The sequence below is a fragment of the Rhinichthys klamathensis genome, unplaced genomic scaffold (genome assembly GCF_029890125.1).
Source record: "Rhinichthys klamathensis goyatoka isolate OS25496 unplaced genomic scaffold, OSU_Roscu_1.1 h1tg000004l_1, whole genome shotgun sequence".
Lineage (NCBI taxonomy): Eukaryota > Metazoa > Chordata > Actinopteri > Cypriniformes > Leuciscidae > Rhinichthys > Rhinichthys klamathensis.
In genome coordinates this window covers 4917085-4934039 of record NW_026606557.1, presented here as the reverse complement: position 1 = coordinate 4934039, position 16955 = coordinate 4917085, and the positions used below count along the sequence as shown (strand labels likewise).

The window sequence follows — 16955 nt, the reverse complement described above, 5'->3', positions numbered from 1 at the left end:
AGTTACCTCATGGGATCACAGTAGTTTAAATTAAGGGCAACAAATAAAGGTTTGATAATAGATTTAATAAATAGATTTATTTCAGAGAACTATTACAAACAACTTCTGGTTTTGCCTTATTTTCTTGTCTGTAACACACGGTGGCGCCACAACTCTTTAAATTAATCTTTGCATGTTTCATTTAGGTGTGTCTCAGGATTTACAACAGATACATTTATGCTTTAACACTTCAAACAAAGTATATATTACAACTAGAAAGAGTCTAGAAACATCTAGTAAAATAATTATTTGTAGTTACAAATTTCCAACAAGTTTACTAATTTACAAAGATATTTTGAAAACTAAAAAACTATGAAAATTAAGCCACAAATTTACATTTTATGACCAATGCCAGTATATCAGTAGTATAGTAAATTGATTTCAGACCCTGGCAGAAGTTATCATTCATTTAAGGGCTTGTCTTGTTCCTTGCAGCTTAACTTCTTTACACAAGTATCAGGCAAGAATGGTACTTTCTCCAGGCGGGACAAATAAGTTAAGGGCTGGATAGTGCTGCTGATGTTTAAGAAGGCATAACCCACTGGCTGCACATAGCAAGTGAATATCTTGTGTGGATAATGGTCTTCAAAGGGGAACAGAGCAACTGGAGGGAGATAGTTGCTCATGATGATGATCAAGATAGACATCACCATCTTAAACGCCTTTCTTTTCATCGGATGCATCTCATCTTTACCAGAGCCTCGTGAGCGTTTCAGGGCCCAGAGGATCGCCGCGTTACACACCACCATCCAGGTAAAAGCAAACAAGACCTCACCAGTGAAAACCTTTTCAAAGTTGGGCAGACCACCAACGGCTTTGGCCGAAGCATAAGCAAAAGTGAGCAGCAGAACCACGATGCTCAGGCCGATCCTGTATTTGATGTCCTTCAACTGTCCGAATGCGATGGGGAAGAGAACGGCTATAAATCGATCCAGACAGACACACGAGAGGAAGAGCGGCCCGCTGGTGTCCTTAACACCAAAGGAGAACTTCAGAGCCATCCAACCCATAGCACTCTTCCAGTGGTAGAGATTGAGGAACGATATGATAGTCATAAATCCGAAGTAGGCGTCCATGAAAGCCAGGCAGCCCAGGAAGATGTCAGAAGTTGAAGGCTCATTCCGGGTGTTTATTAGGTTTGCTATGACCAGGATGTTGGCAGGTATTCCTATGATCACATTGAAGGACTGTATAGTTAGGTCAAAAAGGATACCACTCATCATTTGTTCGCACCCTTCGAACACACTAAAGACGTGCGTCGCATTGGCTGAATCGGTCGTTAGGTTAGAAGAATTCAGGTTGCTTTTGAGGATGTATCTTGTTCTTGTGTTGTGACCTAGTTGACCCTCCATGACTTCTAAGGAACTGAAACCAATGAATGAAATTCTGGAGGAGGAGAAAATGACATTATAAAGATAATTGAACAAATTAACATGGCAATATAATTAGGTATTCCTGTTAACATTAATGATATATGTTTTAGAAATGGATATCAGATTTAGATTGTTTTATTCTAAATAGAGCCTTGAATGGTGAAGTGTTTATTTTAGGGCTGACCAAACCTGCTCCAGGAGGGCCACTGTCCTGCATATCAATAATGCATCCTTGAACCAGCTAATCCATGCCTTGACTAGAAACCACACAGGTGTGTAGGGGTAGGCTAAACTCTGTAGGACATTGGCTCTTCAGGAGCAGGATTGAACATCCCTGGCTTGTGTCCTCTTAGTGAGGCAGGGGTAGCCAATCCTGCTCCTGGACAGGAAAATCCTGCAGGGTTTAGCTCCATTGCATGCATGGGCCTTTAAACATGCAGGAAGCTAGCTATCCAGTATTGGTAACCCTGACGTACACCACTTAATAGGTAAGGCCAACATGGCATTTGTGCACGTGGAATTATACTGTAAGCTTCATAGACTTGTAAAGTCCATTAAGGTCTTCCCCAGGGGTAGCCAATTATGTTCCTGGAGTGCTACTGTCTTACAGAGTTTAGCTTCAACTCGAATCAAATAAACCTGAACCAGCTAATCAAGGTGTTCAGGTTACTTGAGAATGACATGATTACTTCATGTTTTGGTACAGGGTTGCAACTGAAGTGTGCAGGAAGGCTGTCCTTTAGGAGCAGAGTTGTACACTTTCCTGAGTGGTAATGAGTTCTATTTGGTACAGGGCATCTGACCAGATTCAATCTTAATGGATCATCTCAAATTTTGAGATCTGACAATACATCAGCTATGACAAACAGTGTCTCCCCCCAGGGATATTCTCCTGTTATCCCGCTACATTTACCCATAGGAGGGGAGCCACAGCACAAACACGAGTACACAGAGTACACAAAAACACATCTGTGCAGAACAACTGTCAAGAGGGAATTCAGGGTCCATAATAGACAGACATGAGACCAGCCCCATTGTGAAAAGTACATTCTGAATAGTATTGATTTAACATGAAAATTGATTTGCCAGGGATGTCATGTGTTGCATGATTTAATTCACTGTTTTTCTCCAACCCTGGTTCTGGAGTGACCCCCAACACTGCACATTTGGTATGTTTCCCTAATCCAAGGGTGTCCAATCCTCCTCCTGGAGAGTGAATGTCCTGCAGAACTTGGCCCAACACACCAACCTGGAAGTTTCTAGTCATCTTGAATATTTTCCTAAGCTGGTTTAGACGTATTTCATTAGGGTAGGAAATAAATCATGCAGGACGTTGGCCTTCCAGGACCAGGATTGGACATCCCTGCTCCAATCAAACACCTCATTACTATAGATTTCAAGATCTGAAATAGATGTGTTACAGTTAAGTAAGGAGACATGCAAAAGGTGCACTGCTGGGGGTCCTCCAGGACAAACGTTGGGAAACATAAAACATATCAAACCACAACTTCTGTGGTTCATCTGTCTCCTTTATAGTAGAGCGTTGGTGAAGCACCACCCTAAGTCAAGTCTGAAGGGACAGCAAGCTTCATGAGTTCTTGTCATGTCATTCTCTGTACCACTGCTCCACAAGGGTCTCAGAAGGACCCTTGTGGCCCTACTCTCTCTGCCTTCAGGCTAAACTTTCTCCAGTGGTACGTCTGCTAAAGGATAAGGAGGCTCCCGGGGATTGATCTTAATCAGTCGTGTTTTTCTCCTTCAGCCCTGGGGTTTTCAACCAGCTAGAGGGGGACAATGGAAACTTGATTTTGACAAGTGTTAAAGATATTTGAGAAGTCTGTTGTGAACTATTCACACACTCTCAATCAGTGGTTCTCATCAGTGGTTCCGATGTACGCCCAACACTACATAACTTTTTGTATGTCTCCATAATCAGGCCTGATTCAACTTGCTCGTTAAGTAGAGACTCCAACACCTGAAATGGGTGTGTTAGATAAGAAAGACATCCAAAATGTCTACTGTTGTGGTACTGAAGGACCAGGGTTGGGAAACACTGCTTTAAATCAGTATAATTCCAAATTTAAAGACAAAATAAAAACAGAATTGACCCTTTACTCCCTTAATGTATATTCATGGTCTTATGCATGCTTCAAAGAAGAAGAAAAAAATTAACCACGTATGCTATATCTGAAACAACTTTCATTTACATAATCATTACACTATGGCAGGGAAATAGCCAAACAAATTTCAACCACATCCCTCCCCCCTCTTCTCTGTGACAGGTGCAACACCAACTTAGCAAAAGTATAGATTGCAAGAAGGTGTGTTTTTGATTGATAATTTCATCAACTGGTGAAAGCAGTTTGAGGCAGTTTTAAGGGGTTGTATCCTTACATTATTGAAAATGAATGAATGAATTTACCTATTGGTAACTTTTTTGAGCTCCTTGTGCTACTTTCCTCCTCACCACCCCTTTCACTTCTGCTGAAGCCAAACATGTAGTGGGGTGAATCTTTGTTAATAGTGCTAGAGGTACAGTAAAGCTAATCAATTCTCATAATAAATAAAAAAGAATAAATATGTTTTCCTGGGATTCGGCCACATAATCTCTTATTTTCCATGCAAGAGTTATAGCATACAGACTCTCTTTTGAAAATTGATTGTGTGCTCTTCTTCTGGATCTTTGGAATTCAACCTGTGACGGATCTTACACCAAGTGAGCCAGACACCCCCAATGAAGGCTTGACTGTTTATAATACTGATAATAATGTTGGTAATATTAATGTTATGATAAATACATAATATTCACTTGGTTTGAGTGTTGACTCCATCATGACTAAAATAGACCAGAAAAGGCATAAATTGCCAAGGCACAGCATTAATGCAAAGAGAAAAATAAAATTGGCTCCTGGTTTTGTTCTTTTGTTCTTCTGTCCTCTCACCAAAATAATACCAGATGAATGTTAATCAGTTATGGAAACAAACACTGTTTTCCCACATGCTACTCAACATGATTCTGCTAAACTCTGCAAAATTTCTAAATCACTTTGCTGGTATGACCAGTTACTGAATTCACATAGCTGATTTCTCTTCTCATTTTGCCAATAATGTACTGCATCAGTATTGTTAAGATGGTTTGGGACAAATATTAAAACTTTGAATGAGTAAAAAATTATCAATTTCCCTTCTCCAAAAGACCTTTTTTTTCACCTTCCACCTACAAGTCTTGTACTTGTATTTGAATGGTAAAAAATGTAGCTAGTTTTAAATTTAGCTAAATCTAGCAAGTACAATTTTAAATCAACACATTTTATTAGTTACCGTTATAAAAATGCTGAAAAAACAATCCTATTAAAAGAAAACTTCAAAGTTTAAAAAATGTACCAAAGATCTCCCATTACCATCAGTGTCATTTTACATTGCAATATTAAAAACTCTTTTTAGTTAGAATAGTTGAACATACTCTCAGCACAACCTAAACAACTGCAAAATAAACAACCATTCATTTAATGAAAAAAACCTATGGCACAAATAATGACATTATTAAGGCATGCATACAAGTATTTAGGGCTATCAATAACATGAAGATTGAAAAGATAGAAAAGACAAGAAAACGTGTGCTTCTTACCAGATAGACGTTTTTAGTCGTAAAGATGCGGGTCAGACTGTGGAGTCGCCTTTATAAACATCACGAGGCCAGGAGGAATTGCAATTGTTGATAGGAGGCAGGGTCTTTTTTGAGGTGCTTTCTTGACTCGGTCCCTGATGGTGAATTAGACTGTGTTTTCTAGATTCATCTGTCCTCACAGGATCAGAACTATTTTGGTGGATGTTTTCTTGGTAAAAGCTCATAGTGTGTTGTTTTAGAACTTACTCATTAGGATTACTTTGGATTATTTTGAATCATATGGATCCAATTTAGCAATGGGAAAGAGCAGCTTTTCTAAGAAAAAGCGAGAGATCTTTCAGTTTTTACATTTTCTGCCTACAAGGTTCCCACATGTCCATTTTGGAATGATACAAAATCAATTTGTCTGAAAGTAATTTAGCCAATATGTTACTCATTCCAAATTGACAAAACATTTAATAAATTGAATCTGTACAAAAGCACATTGTACCATTATTATAAAGATTACTATATGTATCAGGGCAGTGAAAAGACTGCATAAATTCAGTCAGATCAGAGAGAATAAATGGGTTCGGTGAGGCATGATCCAGCCCGTCACACAACACCTCTCCCCTGACTCCGACTTACATGCTCCAAAACTCGGTCTGGGGGCAGATTTGCATCTTGGGACAGGTCCTGGTTTTATACCACCGGCCCAGAGGCCCTCATGTCAGTCTGTCACCCTCTTTCATTGCAAACAGAGAGCACAGGTGCAGGACTCTGCTGCCAGTATGTGTGCACTAGCATGACTGCTGTGTGTTACTGTATGTGGCTGCTCTTGATGGAGGGTTTCACAAGTTGGAGAAATCGATTTTTATGATTGTGTATCAAGACTCTAGAAAGTCTTATGAAATAAGTGACAAGGGTTATCTTATATATCAGGTATTTGTAAAGGAAACTAGCAAGTGCCAATTACTCATACACTTACTGTACGTACTGTAGTTCCTACAGTATACATATGGGGATCAATCCGGCTCATAGAGATCTACACTCTTGCAGAGTTTAGTTCCATCCCTATACTCTAACACAACTGCATTTTATAACTGCAAACCTTAATTACCTAGTTCAAGTGTGTTTGAAGAATGTCAGATCTAAACTCTGCAGGAAGTTAGATCAGGATTGAGTTCCCCTGTTGTACAGCTTTCCCATGGGCTTAACCAGTATACCATAATGCCATTTTGTGTCCATGGGCCACTACTTTTTAAAGTTTAATAGATGTTACCTGGATGATGTGGTGATCTACAGTAGGTCCTGAAAAAAGATTCTCTACCATCTAAAATATGTTTTAAAGGCTTTAAATGACATAACTGACCATCAACCAGAAGAATGGTTGAATCCTTATTTATCCGTTCATCCACCTTCCATACCGCTTCATCCTCTGTAGGGTCACAGAGGAGTGCTGGATCCTATAGCATATCTCGGGCTGAAGGAGGTTACGTTATTGGTTATGGCAAAATTAGACCACACATGGAAAAGCTGGAAGCCAAATGAATATCACAGAAAAAAAAGGAAAGCATGAGCTTTTCTTGGACAAATCGGCAGGAGATTGGTTATACAAGGGAATTACCTCTCTCACTTACTAAATGCTTAAAACAATTTTAATAACAAACCCTGTGGTTAATATTTTGACTCATGCGAGTCTTCATCAGAACTTGCATGCGTTGAAACGTAAACCACATGGTTTGTTATTAAAAATTTGTTTGGGAGTATTTAGTAAGTGTGCAAGTTCTTGCCTTTGTTTGATTAGCATTTTTTGGAAATTTCTCTAATTCTCTTTGGAGCTCATTCTCTAGTGTGTGTTTGTTTTTTGACAGGAAAAACATTCTCCATTTTGCTACATTGGCAGCCCACGAACTGGACAAGAAAAAACACGGCTCCTCTAAGACATATTTAACTGAATGCGAGGAAGCCTTTCACAAGCTAAAAGAACTGTTGCCACACACAGGTCAGATTTATTGTCCATGTTGATGGCTCTGATGTGATAGGTCTAGGTGATGTGCCAGTTCAGGGAGAATCTGGGAAAGAGATCCATCCTCTTCCTGCACAGACAACTCTTTGATTGATAAAAGAGGTATCAGAAGGAATATTGAGAAGCATGTGTCAAACAAAATATGCACATTCCGTTTTGACATCGATCACACATTTTGATGTGCTTGTATGTCTGTGACCTGCATAGTAGTAGTGGGTGCATGTATTGATACATGTATTGATACTGTGACTTTGGCATTGATAGACAATTAAATTATGACTACTGTGTATGGCAAATATGGAGAAAAAAGCCCAAACTTTGCTTGATTTGCAGTTCTGTTGTGAGAGAGTTGAACTGCAATAGTACAAAAAAAAAATCAGCCATGGGTATGTGGATCATTTACATTTAGTCATCTAGCAGACGCTTTTATCCAACGCGACTTACAAATTAGGACTAAATTAAAGCGAGTCATCGTGAAGAGGCAAAACCGACGCAAGAAGTGCTCAAAATACAAAGTGCAGAGTAGGATAAGCCAGACAAGGGAGTATTAAGGGAAAAGGAACTTTTTTTTTTTTTTGCTCACGAAAGAGATGAATTTTCAGTTGTCTTTTGAATGTTGTCAGGGATTCTGCATTCCGGATGACGGTGGGGAGATCATTCCACCAGCATGGAACCGTGAATGAGAATGTTCTAGAGAGTGATTTTTTGGCTTTCTGTGATGGTACCACGAGCCGTCGCTCATTGACTGATCGTAGGCTTCTGGTAGGGACGTAGACTCGTAGGAGCTAGTGAAAGTAGGAGGGAGCTGAGCCTGTGATAGATCTGTAAGCAAGCGTCAATGCCTTGAACTTGATGCGAGCTGCGAGTGGTAGCCAGTGCAGAGAGATGAACAGAGGAGTGATGTGGGCTCTGTAACTACTGAGACCAATCAGACACAATTATTTGTTATGGTTAACTAAGAATATTTAAAACTCATTCTGGGATCTGTGTTTCCCCCAACTAGGACCAGAAGGTCTTGGCACCAGGCCCCAGACCCCAGGGCAACAGGCCTTGACTTACAACTAGCCATGTGCTCATTCAGGAGAGAGAGGACTCTCTCTAAACCACAACAAAATCAAGGACAACCTCAGAAGTTTGCCACAACATCTTCATTCAACACAGAAGAAGTCCATCGCAACTCCTACCAATTGCACTGTGAGGCTTCTCTGGCCCAGGGCCGGCAAACAGGCCTGGACGCCCAACCAGCCATGCGCTCATGGAGAGAAGGAGAGAGAGAGAGAGAGAGAGAGAGAGAGAGAGAGAGAGAGAGAGAGAGAGAGAGAGAGAGAGAGAGAGAGAGAGAGAGAGAGAGAGAGAACTTTCAACCAACTTCCACATTTGACACTCACAGAACCATCAACGACTTCAATTTTCAACAACTTCAAGAATTGTTCCCACACTACAAAGCTATGCAAGGTATCAATTTAAATGAAGTGCTCTGAAAATAGATAAGCCGATGGTTCTGATTTAGCCACATCAAGTTAATCCAATTAACTGACCCAAATATTCATAATTAATCATAACAAGTTATTATTGATTATTAATAGTTCATAGAGCTAATTTGTTACAGCTCTTCTGGGCTCGTTGAAGACAAGACGAGCTGCAGAGTTCTGAATCATTTGTAGAGGTTTAGTTGCACATGATGGAAGACCAGCCAGAAGAGCATTGCAGTAATGCAGCCTATATGACCAGGGCCTGGACGAGAAGTTGTGTTGCATGCTCAGTTAGGAAAGGCCTGATCTACCTGATGTTGTGCAGTGCAAACTGGCATGATCGAGTTGTCTTTGTAATGGTCTGTGAAGGTCAGCTGGTCATCAAATATTACTCCAAGATTTCTGACTGACCTTGATGGGGTGATTGATGATGAATCTAGCTGGAACGAAGTCGTGTTGTAGAGATGGATTGGCAGGGAGGACGAAAAGCTCAGTCTTTGCCAGGTTGAGCTGCAGGTGATGTTCCTTCATCCATGCCGAGATGCCCGCCAGACAGCTTGAGATACGTGCAGCTACTGTGGGATCATCTGGTTGAAATGAGAATCACTTTAATGAAATGAGGATCACTTTACAATAACAATTTTTGTCAATAACAATTTAGTGAAAGCCTATTTTGGAGATTTGCAATTCAGTTTCTCAACTCCAAAATCCAGCACTGCATGGCAATGCCTAGAGGTTGGAATAATGGCAGGATGCACCATTTCTCCACTGGCTTTTACCATGGCAATGGAAGTAATCATTAGGGCAACAAGATGGGTAGTGGGAGGAGAGCGCTTGGCTTCTGGGATGCGACTACCACCAATCAGAGCATACATGGATGACATGACAACCATGACTACAACAGTATCCTGCACTAATCGGTTATTGGGGAAGTTAACAGATAATATTGAATGGGCACGAATGCAATTTAAGCCCTCTAAATCAAGGAGCATCTCGATAGTTAAAGGAAAGGTAGTAGATAAAAGATTCTTCATTAATGGTGAGGCAATACCAATAGTTTATGAGAAGCCAGTGAAGAGTCTTGGGAGATGGTACGATGGGGATCTAAAGGACACAGTTCGGGTGGGAGAAGTTAGACGACAAGCAGTGGAAGGGCTGAAGAGCATAAACAGCTGTGCTCTACCTGGCAAACTAAAACTCTGGTGCTTTCAGTTTGGTCTACTGCCGAGGTTGCTGTGGCCACTGACCGTGTACGACGTTTCTTTGACAACAGTGGATAAGCTGGAACCATTGATAAGTTCATACATCAGGAAATGGTTGGGAGTTCCACGCTGCCTCAGCAGAGTGGGACTTTATAGTAAAGGAATATTGCAGCTGCCAGTCTCTGCTTTAACCGAGGAGTTTAAGTGTGCCAAGGTCAGACTGGAAATGACCTTAGTAGAGTCACGCGACAAATGTGTAAGGGAGGCAGCACCTGTGTTAAAAACTGGAAGAAAGTGGTCAGCAAAGAAATCTGTTGTAGAGGCAAAGGCTGCCCTTCAAATTGGGGATATCGTGGGACAGGTACAGCATGGAAGAGGGGGTTTTGGGCTCAGTTTAGCTCCTCCTAAATGGCACAAGGCAGGCCCAGCTCAAAGGAGGAAGCTGGTAGTCAACGAGGTGCGAAAGCAGGAGGAGAGGATGAGGTGTTTAAAAGCCATTTCCCAGGCCAAGCAGGGAGAGTGGATGAGATGGGAGAGTGTGGAACAACGCAAGATGGGCTGGCAAGACCTTTGGTCAATGGAAGAGAGTAGGATCAGTTTCCTTATTAGGTCAACATATGATGTTCTCCCATCACCGCAGAACCTAAACCTCTGGGTAGGAGAGGATCCCTCTTGTCCTTTGTGTTCATCACCTGCCACATTAAGGCACATTTTGACAGGATGTAAGGTGGCTCTTAGCCAAGGTCGGTTTACTTGGCGCCATGACCAAGTACTGCGATGTTTGGCTTTAGCATTGGAAGGCAAGCGTAGTATGACCAATAAGTTGCCGCCTGTTCCAGCAAAACGTTACACGCAGAAGACAATATTCCTTCGCCCAGGCGAGCAACCACCAAGAAAAGGTGTTAACACCAATTCTCGCCCAGGACAACTGGAAGCTGCTAGGGACTGGAAGATGCTGGCTGATCTTGATCAACGGCTTATTTTTCCACCTGAGATTGCCACCACTAACCTACGACCAGATATTTTTTGTGGTCTGGATCAGCACGCATTGTTCAACTGATAGAGTTAACAGTGCCATGGGAGGATGCGGTAGATGAGGCATATGAGAGGAAGAAACTGCGGTATGCTCATCTGGCCACTGAAGCAGAACAGCGAGGATGGAGAGTCCAGGTTTATCCAGTGGAAGTGGGTTGTCGAGGGTTCGTGGCACACTCTACAACCCGGTTCCTCAGAGACGTCGGATTCAGCGGCCAAGAGTTGCGTCGCACAGTAAAGAACTTATCTGAAGCAGCAGAAAGGAGCAGCAACTGGCTGTGGTTGAGACGGAAAGATTCTAGCTGGCTGTGTACAGGCCGCCACGCTACGTTTTGGTAGAAAACTTGAAGAGGCTGTTGGTTTATTTGTATACGTTCCTGTGGATATTGCGCGAATGACGGGTGATTGGGCAGATATTGTATTTTGCGGTAGGTGGTAAGCCATACGGAACCGTTGCCACTGAAACTGCCTATTAACGCACCAGTGGGGCTCGACAGCCTTAGTCAAACGGGTTGGCGCGTATGGTTGGGTTGCGGAGAGATTGTGAGATTGTGGTTAGGTCTCAGCAGCAGGAGGGATGTAGAGGTCAGTAAGCTGGGCTGAGATGAGTGGGGGACGGAGGGGGGTGACTCTGGGACGCCAGAGTCACTGACGAGCCCTCTTGAGGTGTCGTGGGCTAGTCGACGAAACACTGAGGACGGAAGGTGCCCACTTGAAGACCCTAGAGATGTCCCCTACTCGGCTCAATCCAGACGGTTGTCGTGTTGGTCCTGTAGTTGCAGCCGTTGCGTGTGCTGACGCGCCAAGTACACTGCAGCCGTTAACGCCGGACAGAAGGGGAGTCACACCACCGTATGGAAAGAAGCGTAAATGGATGGAGAAGCATAGTTTACTGTAAAGCTACGTCTTAGTTCTTATCTTGGCGAAAGCCGAGTACAAATCAGCATGAAGTTTTAACATCTACTCTCGTGTAATGGAAATCATACAAAAGACCTGTACATGGCAAATCTTGAAAATGCAAACTTGCAAATCCCAAATGACATGGAATCACAGATAAAACAACAGTATCTCACATTGTTTAGAAGTAAATAAATTAGTATGTCTGAAAGTCCAATACATGCCCCTTAATTTGCATATGTGTGTGACCTAACTTGTCACTGCATTTGATCACACATTCACAGACAGGCAAAATTAAACTTAAAATTTCTGTTTAATTTCCAGTGAACTTTTAGTTACCAAGCTAGATTCAAGACTCATCATGAAACCATTTAAGATATGCTAATTATGCTAAACTTTTCATTGGGTTGATGCTGTTTAAATTTGTGTGTTAGGCAGTATTACGTGTAAATGCTAAATACCCCTAGAAATGCTACTCAGCAATCTACTCTTGCCATGTGCCAGATTACCAGACAAGGTCTTGCTCTTTCTAATGTAAGTCTTTCCTCCATACTACAACACTGAGCCTGACATAGTAAAACATACTGACAGCATCACAAAAACATAATCCCAAACTTTCCACTTGTGACTATCCTAGAAGCGTAAAAGTGATTGTGTCTGAGGCCACTCTTAACGTTCTCCTTAGTTTTTGTTTTGTTGTTTAGTTGTTGCTCTCTTTTAACGTACAGAATAAAATTGTGGTGTGCGACCATGTCAATGTGAAAGGCTTGGGAATGGTCACTGTTCATGTCCCACATCACAGAATGCATATTATGCAAAGAAAACATTTATTAATATGATTAATTTCCTAAAATTGTATGTTGCAGAAAACAGAAATAAAGCATGGACACATATTCCTACTTACAAACAAAACTGCGTAACAGACGCAATGAGGAGTTCAAAACAAATTTTACAAGTTCACACTTACATATAATTAAATAGGGTAAAGGTTATGCGTATTTGGTGTACTGTCCGTAGAGAGGGCTCCGAGCTCGGAATTTGTAATACCCCCGGTTGAGATAGGAAGAATTAGAACTAGAAGTGAGGAGATGGGGTGATGGAGGGATGCTGATAAACTGTCAATGAACAGAGGTAAGTCTGCTGTATATACACGCATCTAAAGGATTATTAGGAACACCATACTAATACTGTGTTTGACCCCCTTTCGCCTTCAGAACTGCCTTAATTCTACGTGGCATTGATTCAACAAGGTGCTGAAAGCATTCTTTAGAAATGTTGGTCCATATTGATAGGATAGCATCTTGCAGTTGATGGAGATTTGTGGGATGCACATCCAGGGCGAAGCTCCCGTTCCACCACATCCCAAAGATTCTCTATTGGGTTGAGATGTGGTGACTGTGGGGGCCATTTTATGAACTCATTGTCATGTTCAAGAAATCAATTTGAAATGATTCGAGCTTTGTGACATGGTGCATTATCCTGCTGGAAGTAGCCATCAGAGGATGGGTACATGGTGGCCATAAAGGGATGGACATGGTCAGAAACAATGCTCAGGTAGGCCGTGGCATTTAAACGATGCGCAATTTGCACTAAGGGGCCTAAAGTGTGCCAAGATAACATCCCCCACACCATTACACCACCACCACCACCAGCCTGCACAGTGGTAACAAGGCATGATGGATCCATGTTCTCATTCTGTTTACGCCAAATTCTGACTCTACAGAAATCGAGACTCATCAGACCAGGCAACATTTTTCCAGTCTTCAACTGTCCAATTTTGGTGAGCTCTTGCAAATTGTAGCCTCTTTTTCCTATTTGTAGTGGAGATGAGTGGTACCCGTTGGGGTCTTCTGCTGTAGTAGCCCATCCGCCTCAAGGTTGTGCGTGTTGTGGCTTCACAAATGCTTTGCTGCATACCTCGGTTGTAACGAGTGGTTATTTCAGTCAAAGTTGCTCTTCTATCAGCTTGAATCAGTCGGCCCATTTTCCTCTGACCTCTAGCAGCAACAAGGCATTTTCACCCACAGGACTGCAGCATACTGGATGTTTTTCCCTTTTCACACCATTCTTTGTAAACCCTAGAAATGGTTGTGCGTGAAAATCCCAGTAACTGAGCAGATTGTGAAATACTCAGACCGGCTCGTCTGGCACCAACAACCATGCCATGCTCAAAATAGCTTAAATCACCTTTCTTTCCCATTCTGACATTCAGTTTGGAGTTCAGGATATTGTCTTGACCAGGACCACATCCCTAAATGCATTGAAGCAACTGCCATGTGATTGGTAGATTAGATAATTGCATTAATGAGAAATTGAACAGGTGTTCCTAATAATCCTTTAGATGAGTGTATACCTTGTATATACCTGCTGTCCGGGTCGAGGGCTCCGAGCTTGGCCGAACTCAGAGTGCTCCCCCCAAAAGCAAATGAGCAAAGGACAGCCGCCAGACTAAAGACCCCCCCCCAAAATGAGCACCAAGATTTGGCGGGCTGGCGTTCCGAAAAGAAGCCTGGTTGTTTGACCGGGAAGGCCCGTGCAACTTCTGATGCAGAACCGCATAATTTAAGACGCCCGGTCGGGGAGCAGCTCACGGCGTCGGATTGGTGAGTGCTACTGGCCGACGAACGAGGAGCAGCATAATTTGGCACGGCATCGGACGGGTTAGCCTCACCTGCTAAGGACGGAAAATGCAATTATCCTTGGCCAAGAGGCTCTCGCAAGAGGTTTTTTTTTTTTTTACTGATGAGGGTTTGGTGTTTTTTTTAAATGTGGAAATGGTTTGTCCTGATGTAGCTTTGTAAGGTCCATCTCGGACCATATTCCGAGAGCTTGGTCTGCTGCTGGGAGAGGCCTTTTTGGGCTGCTGAGTTTGCTGTCCTGATGCGGAAAGAGTGATTAGAGAAATTTGTTTTTGCTGGGATTGTCGGAGAGGGGATTTGAGGTGTTTTTGGAACCAAAAGCGTGTAACGGGTTTGTTGGAGTCATCTAAGAATGGAGGTTCAAAAGGGTATTTAGCCTGAGACCTTCTAAATGAAGGTACGCAATAACGGATTGCTATTGTTGGATTGGTGACGAGAGGTTGAAAATATAGTTGAAAATATAGTCTTGCTTTGTTTAATCAAATACGAGATTGTTTGAGCTTGGAGAAAACTTTTTTAACTGTGAGGATAAGTTCTGCCAGGAAGACTCATTTGTTACGTCACTTATTACCTTCACATCTAACCAATCGTGTTCTAATACTTGTAATATAAAAGATCGGTGATTACACGTCTGAGTTCGCAGATGCTGACGCCAACATTCACCTCCATCCTCCCCACCATCATCAGGATGGTCCCTGCCCAGACCTCCCAGGGGGTCGGCTGTGCCCCTGCCTTCGTCTTCAGGCAGGAAATTCAGATCCCGTTAGCCTTGGATTGTGAGCTACGGACGGGGCCTACGCCAAATAAGTAACCACGCAGAGTGAAGTCTTGCTGGGATGGAATCTGGGGCGCGGCCCAGGATCGCCGAAGGCCTGCCGCTGTGGACCAACACTCTAAGCATGCTGACTCTTGTGTGGGAGGAAGATGGTGGCTTCAAGTGAGGCAAATTCTGGGCACTGTGGGCTTTGCTCTGCCTGTTGTCCATCGATACGAGGATGCCGGGGAGGAAGTTGGATGTCTCGCCGGTGGAGGCGAGGGTTGGCCTCGGCATCTTGGCGAGCGTGTAGCTGTTCGGGCAGGCCGGCAGCTGCACGAAGAAGCCTGGGGCTCGGGTTCGGTGTCAGGCAGAAAAGGAGTGGTCCTGGGGTCGGCAGATTGTGGCTGAGGATCCAGAGCAAAGTCGGTCTTGTCGTCGGACGGGAAGAGTTGGAGTTGTGACATAGTAGCAAAATGGGTTAACCAAGATGCTGATGCTGATAAACTGTCAATGAACAGAGGTAAGTCTGCTGTTATATATACCTCTTGTTAATTGAGTTGATTAACTGAATGCACTCCTCTCGTGTTAATTAGGTTAATTATCTGAACGTGCTCCGCACCTAAAACGCTGCACCCATTTTCAGCAGCTGGTTTACATGCTTCTACAACATGTCCGTTGACTTTATAAGAATAATTATCAAAGCTACATATATAGAACAAACTGATTTCTGTATAAAACGTGTGTGAACGACCAATTTGTCTGTGCATGTTTATTGCTTTAAATTCAGTGTGCATGTCTGATAAAGTATAGGCTACCTAAAGAGATCTCAATTTAAGGGAGGTCTCATCCTCCCTTAAATTGCACGTCAGTGGTGGAAGAGTATTGGGAATGGGAAGATTGCATTTAAAAGATGGCTTTTCAGTTTTCACTCAACAAATGTCCTGCTTATCCATTGTCACAGCCAAACGGCCTTTCAGTTCTTAAAAAAACGAATTGTTCATTGTATTTCACGCAAAGATGCTGGAAGTGTGCGTTAATGAGGCCATACATTTCCTCTTTTAATAGGATACTGATTGCTAGTGATGTGCTTTGACCAAATAAAATTATAAAAATGAATCAATTTTCCTGCCAGGAGAAAAATACAACAGGAAAACAAAAATTCGCAGATGACAAAAATGTTTCTACCCAAACAGGTAGAAACTAAGCATGTCAAATATTTGCAAACGACAGTCAAGAGAATAAGAGACTTTAAACCTCGCACACACATTCAAATCTGAAAATGTGTCATTCGTGTTAAGAAAATTAACAACATTGATAATAATGAGCTTACTTTTGTGTTACACTTTAACTTCAAACAGAACTAGTGTAACCAGTCCTACTCAACCAGCTCAGAGCATTTGAACCGGGGTATCCGGCGTGGGAGGTGGGTGCGCTAACATGGACGCTAAAGACTGCAGCCTCTAGTGTGCCTCTTAAGGCCAGGGGGTGAAGTTTACACGCACAGCTCTTACTGGCCTACGTCCGTTACACTCAATCCCCTAAACCTCACTCCCATCCAGGTCACGGCACCAAATATAGCCAGTCCTACTCGACCTGCTCTGAGCGGGATTCGAACCGGAGTCTCCGGCGTGGGAGGAGGGCACTCTAACAAGGACGCTAAAGACCACAGCATCTAGCGTCAGACGCATTCACGCCTCTTGAGGCCAGGGGAGTGAGGTTTACACGAACAGCTCTTACTGGCCTATGTCCATTACACCAGTACGTCTTTCTTGTACACATTGTAGAACATAACGTGGAACTTAGAAACCTCTTTCAGCAGCTGTTGGGGACGAGTAGAGAGCAGTCTGGATGGTTTAAAAGTTGCAGATGTCCTGATCAGTGTGCACATGACAATGGTCCCATATT

At 42.7% G+C, this 16955-nt stretch overlaps 2 protein-coding genes across 2 annotated transcripts in view; one reads left to right on the top strand and one right to left on the bottom strand.

Moving 5' to 3' along the window:
* LOC130085010 (adhesion G protein-coupled receptor E1) overlaps positions 1-16955 on the top strand; it is a 180854-nt gene that overhangs the window by 85035 nt on the left and 78864 nt on the right. The window lies entirely within an intron of this gene.
* On the bottom strand, positions 315-5296 carry LOC130086336 (G-protein coupled receptor 183-like). Its single transcript, XM_056252564.1, has 2 exons — positions 5041-5296; positions 315-1425 (listed from the first exon to the last, which is right to left on the bottom strand). Exon 2 carries the CDS (start codon positions 1389-1391, stop codon positions 441-443), a length of 951 nt encoding a protein of 316 aa, XP_056108539.1. The 5' UTR covers positions 1392-1425; positions 5041-5296; the 3' UTR covers positions 315-440.

What these genes read in the sequence shown, in the direction of transcription:
- LOC130086336 (XM_056252564.1), bottom strand. Translation starts at nt 1,391, where the DNA reads ATGGAGGGTCAACTAGGTCACAACACAAGAACAAGATACATCCTCAAA.